At 37.0% G+C, this 6,000-nt stretch overlaps 1 protein-coding gene across 1 annotated transcript in view; it reads left to right on the forward strand.

Moving 5' to 3' along the window:
- The window catches only part of LOC111869848, a 365,921-nt gene that overhangs the window by 355,493 nt on the left and 4,428 nt on the right, over positions 1–6,000 (forward strand). The window contains exons 6-8 of the mRNA XM_023861680.2: positions 1,367–1,497; positions 3,499–3,581; positions 5,487–5,655. Of these exons, the coding sequence (XP_023717448.1) occupies positions 1,367–1,497; positions 3,499–3,581; positions 5,487–5,655 (383 nt within the window). The remainder of the gene's footprint in view (positions 1–1,366; positions 1,498–3,498; positions 3,582–5,486; positions 5,656–6,000) is intronic.

A 6,000-nucleotide genomic window follows, 5' to 3' on the forward strand; every position in this document is an offset into this window, starting at 1 on the left:
TGCTCCTCCACAGATAATAAATCTGGACTTACTGAATGGGTTTAATCAGATTTGATGTTAGGAAATTTTGCAAACATTTGTGTATACATTCCAATTTTGGTTACAATTGAACAAAATAACAGACACTTTACATGGAGGTCTACTTGTGTTTCTGCATGCATCTTGAGAGCAGCTTCTGTATAGCTCACAAAGAATTTATCGGAGCAAAAGCACTTTAGCAAAAGTTGTGAGGAGAAATGCTACACATTATATATCCAATACATTACTTAGGTATGTTACATGGTTTCTGAGGTAAAACTGATTGCGTGACAATTACAAAAGACAAGTCGTCCAATGTGACTATTTCAGTTTTCTCACTTGATGATTCACAAGCCTTACATGTTTTGATCCATTTGGATCATCTTCAGAGGCACCAAACGCTTTTAAGAAACCACTATCACAACAGTTGTCATATGAAATACACATGTAATGGCCAAGTACCCAATGTTCCATCTATCACTCACAGCAGCCTTTCTGGTTATAGAAATATTTAAAGTTGTTTTAAAAACTTTGTTCAGAATTAAAATACATAAACCATACGGTTCGTGTCAATAACCCCTGTCACCTCTCTTCAAGGTGGCTGATGTTGTATATACACAGCACAGCTGGCCAAGAAATCATAACGGACAATATTAAGAATCTCCCTAAGTTACATAGGAGGCACAACATCGGCCACCTTGAAGAGAGGCGACAGGGGTTATTGACACGAACCGTATGGTTTATGTATTTTAATTCTGAACAAAGTTTTTAAAACTTTAAAACAACTTTAAATATTTCTATAACCAGAAAGGCTGCTGTGAGTGATAGATGGAACATTGGGTACTTGGCCATTACATGTGTATTTCATATGACAACTGTTGTGATAGTGGTTTCTTAAAAGCGTTTGGTGCCTCTGAAGATGATCCAAATGGATCAAAACATGTAAGGCTTGTGAATCATCAAGTGAGAAAACTGAAATAGTCACATTGGACGGACTTGTCTTTTGTAATTGTAACTGTTAGTGTGACGGACCAAAATGAAAGAAATCAAATTGATTGCATGAATGTGCCATAATTGTTAGCTGTGCATACATTTCAAAGTTGTCCATTCTTCTTGAGGGGAGAATTTCGTGTCAATAACCCCTGATATATAAGATATGGAGGATCAGTTTGATCAAAGTTGCCGCCTTATGCACCTTTTCTTTTCTGGTCAGTGTAATCAATTTTGGTATATTTTGCTGGGTTTTCTCACTGAAATTTGGACTTGGCACTTTATGCTTGCTTAATAAAATTTATAGTCTAGTGTTAAATCTTGTTACCAGCATAGCGTTTCTTTAACACTGCCTCAGCTATGTACCTGCAGCTACAGGACTTGCTTGGGGACTTCACATCACCGTGCGTCATGGACTGCAAGATCGGTGTTCGCACATACCTTGAGGAGGAGCTGGCCAAGGCTAAAGAGAAGCCAAAACTCAGAAAGGTGAGCACTGCTGTCAGTTATCCTTGATAGTGAATCATTTAGACCAAATTTGGAAGCTGTGTATGCATATTCTTGGTTGTATCTGCTTATTTAGTGAGTCAGTCAGACTAGGAGTGGAGATGTGTACATATACTTTGTAAGTGTTTTTTTTTGCCACTTTTCTGTATTTAATTGGTCCTGATGTTTGGGGCAAACATACCCAGTTCTGTGACATACTTTACATTGGTGTACAGCAGGCTGAATTCACCATGACATGAGATATGTCATGAAATTTGGAAATTGGATAGGTTTACATTATTTATTGCTGATCTGAGTGTGTTGTTGCAATCTTAATTGCATTACGGTTATCCACTGCATAGACTTAGAACACTTATAAGTGTATTTTACTTCAACAATGTCAATAGAAACATGAATGTGGTACATGAGAAGCTCCTGTTTCATTTATATGCATTAAAAAGGAAATCCAAACAAAGAAACCTTCTTGAGTTGCCAAGTGCAGAATAAAACGTGAAATAAAATTCCCTTCGATTTTCAAAACCTGTTTCATGTAAAGTTTATGTTTTGACATTGGATACCTGTCAGTTTTCTGAAGAAAGCCCACAGATAATCTGTCCCTGGTTAATCAGGAGTCTACTGTATTCTGAATTCCCCAACAGACTGTATGTCGATTCTTAACAGACAAAACAACATGCATGACCACAGGATTGTCTAGCCTGACATTTGATAAGAAATTTGAATTTCCTGTTTCTGACTCCATATCTGTATAGCAGTGGTGATCTTTATTTCCGTTTTCACTTGCCCCTCCTTCTGAAGTTGGAAAGCTGTGTATCAGTTTACGTCACTTTGAGCAGTTGTGTCTGTTTCTTCAGATTGACCCCTGCTACTGAATTCCAAGGTCAATGTAAGTGAAATAGGATTTGATAGAAAGTTATGAGTAATATTTTCCTTCAATACTCTTTTATTTCCATACGATTTGATTTGCTGAACATGTGACATCCACTGAAAATTAACACTTTCTGTTATAAGTGGAGTGTAATTAGTTTTTTCTTTTATGTTACTATAAATATCTTGATTTTTTCCAAGATTTGTGAGCGAGTTTTGAAAACAATTTAGAAAACCATTTATGGTTTGCCCCTGTGGTTATGTATGGAAGTGAAAATTTGTCTCTGACATTAAGGGAGGTTTATAGACTGAGGGTGTTTCAGAACAGGGTGCTGAGAAGAATATATGGATTGAAAAGCGAGGAAATGAAGGGACATTGGAGAAAACTACACAATGAGGAGCTTCATAACTTGTACTCTTCTCCAAGTATAATTAGAATGATCAAGTCAAGGAGGATGAGGTGGCCAGGGCATGTAGCACAAATGGGGGAGAAGAGGAATGCGTATAGGATATTAATGAGCAAGCCAGAAGGACAGAGACTACTAGGAAGACTAAGACATAGTTGGGTGGTTGATATTAAAATGGATCTTGAAGAGAGAGGATGGAATGGTGTGGACTGGATTGATCTGGCTCAAGATAGGGACCAGTGGAGGGCTCTTGTGAACATGGTAATTAACCTTTGGGTTCCATAAATTGCTGGGAAGTTCTTAAGTGGCTACACAGTTGGTGGCTTCTCAAGAAGGGCTCAGCTCCGTGAATGAGTGAGTGACATATGATTTGCCATCTCTACCACGTTTAAGCCTCTCTGTCTGCAAGTAACAGTCCAAGCTACTTGACTGACTTCAATCAAACTTGGTATGCTATACCATTCTGAGTTTGGTTTGTTTTTTGTGACATGTTTGTTGCTCACAAAAACATGTAGCTATCATTATGTCATGAAAAGGCAGGCTGATTTAGTTCAAGAAGAGAAATTCACGGATTGTTCATTGTTGTATGCAGTAACTTACTGAAAGAGCACGTGATGTTAGCATTGCTGTATGCAGTAACTTACTGAAAGAGCACATGATGTTAGCATTGTTGTATGCAGTAAATTACTGAAAGAGTGTGTGATGTTTACAGGATATGTATGAGAAGATGATACAAATTGACCCAAATGCACCCACTGAGGAAGAACACAGGCTGAAGGGTGTCACAAAACCAAGGTAAGAGCCTTAGGTTCAGTTCAGGTTATGAGTATTATGAGTGAGACATTATTTCTGAGACACAAAATAGATTAAAGTAATTTTGTATTAATAAGGGAATTCCCCATGAGGCCATTGGAATTTTTTTTTTCCAATTGACCTAATCCTTCCAGCCGCACTGTGGCCCTGGGTCGACTCAGCCTCTAACAGAAATGAGTACCAGGAATTAATTAAATAATTTTCCTCGGGAGTAAAGCGTGGCTGGCGCGTAAGGCTAACAACCTCAACAATCTTTGAGCCAATTGTCTAATGTGGGACCCTCAATGTCTCATAACCCTATGGACCTTCACGGTCTGTTACAGAGATAGCTTTACTTTTTAATAAGGGAATATCAAATAAGATGGCATGAAAATAACTTTATGGATACCAACCCAGAAGAAAGGGAATTCTGAGATAATTGTTGATGTAGGCAAGAGACCAGTTCTGACATTTAACGGTCTTGTTATTATTTTGAAAATTCTAAGAATTAAGTTTCAAGAAGTGTGAAGATTGTGATGACAATACCGACAAATAGTACCTTTCCATGACATCCGAGATACTGTGTATGCAATGGTCTCATTTCGGTAATCATCAGACAAATTAAGAGTAACTGATAGGAAACCTCTTCCTGTCTTTGGACGTTTGTAACATATCATATGAAATATGTTTTTATTCTAATTATTAATAAGCCTGTAATTTACTTCTGATTTAAGCCTTTCTTAAACTTTTTTCCTGAAGATGGGTCTGGTTTATAATTGAGGTTCCTTTGAATGTTGCCTTATGAACAGTCACAAATATATAATTTAATTTTATGTAATAGGAATATAATTTATACACAATTTCTGCTTGATGTATGCACTTTAGTTTGTGACATTTCATGCTATTGCCATATCTGTACATTTTTGCTACAGTATAGGTCTCTTGCCTCTTGTCGTGTAACGTTCTACAGGTTTGCGGATGTAATACTGGAAAACAAGGAACTTTCATTTTTATAGTTTCCATATTTTTCTCATTTTTAAAATAATTACTTAAAAATTTTATCCATAATATAAATTTCTTCTGTTTCCCTTCAGTTGCTCATAGCAATGTTCACTGTGGTTTCATGTCACAAGGCAACCATACGCAGTTTGCCTGGTAGTTGCAAGTCTTATCACTATGCAATACCAGAGCAGGAAATAATAGGAAAGTTATATGATGTCACATCCTTTCTTTGAACATGAATTTCATCAAGTACCAGTGATGTTTAGTATTTGTTCCTTCCAGTGTACTTACATAAATTGACAGTATTATATTTAAGCATCCTGTTGCACTCTACACGATAAATGATACAAACTCCGTCCCAAGTGCAAACAATATATATTATATGTCCTTATCATAGTTCTTTCTACTCTACATAAATTGAATTGAATTAAAAGTGCCATTGAGGGGTGAAGTACTCTGTTAGTGTTTACATTGTTGGTGAACTTCATTAGATGTGTGCGTAGAAGATTTTCATAAAATAACCGTGTTTACAGGAGTGAAATAGATGTGTAATATGAAAGTAAGCAATTTCTTACAGTACATTTTAAAACAATATGGAGCAAAGAGGCTGTATACTCACTCTTCACTGTGCGGGGTCAATTGAAGAGAGTAAAAGTGAGAAAACAAAGAAAACTGAAATTGTATACTTCGCAGTAAGAGAATGGTGTACACACAAGCATGAATGTATGCTTAAAGAGTTAATCGCAAATGCACGGGATAAACTTTATTAAGTTTCTTGATGTACTGTTTTGTTTGAATTAAAAGGAAACCACTCTCAGGTAGAAAAATGTATGATGACTCTTAGTGTTCTGTCTTAAGTAGGTGTCACTGTGTTGTATTAACTGTTTTATTATTTTGTTTGTTCAGATATATGGTTTGGAGGGAGACAATTTCATCCACAGCAACACTTGGCTTCCGTATTGAAGGAATCAAGAAGAGTGATGGAAAATCCAGCAAGGACTTTAAGACTACCAAGACAAGGGAACAGATCATGCAGGCATTCCAAGATTTTACTAATGGTTTCCCACATGCATTGGTAAGTACTACTATAGAATTTGTACAGTTCATGCAAGCATTTCAAGACTTTCCATTCCAAGATTTCAAGTTGTAATATAACTCCATGTCGAAACCTGCCCTGATTCCTGCCCCCCCCCCNACACACACACACACACACACACTGCAAGAGTACACACAACAAAATCCACTGTCAAAATTTTAGCTGCTAATATGCATGGCAAGTATTTTTTAAAAGTTGCCGAAGTTACTCATATTTTTCTGTATGAGGAACCGCTTGTAGCAGAGGTTTGTACAATAACAGCCTAGGCTGTGAGTCAGCCATGTTACATACTGCTCTGCTAGGGGTGGACATTTCTCCAAGGGT

The sequence above is a fragment of the Cryptotermes secundus genome, unplaced genomic scaffold, assembly GCF_002891405.2.
Source record: "Cryptotermes secundus unplaced genomic scaffold, Csec_1.0 scaffold286, whole genome shotgun sequence".
NCBI classification, from domain to species: Eukaryota; Metazoa; Arthropoda; class Insecta; order Blattodea; family Kalotermitidae; genus Cryptotermes; species Cryptotermes secundus.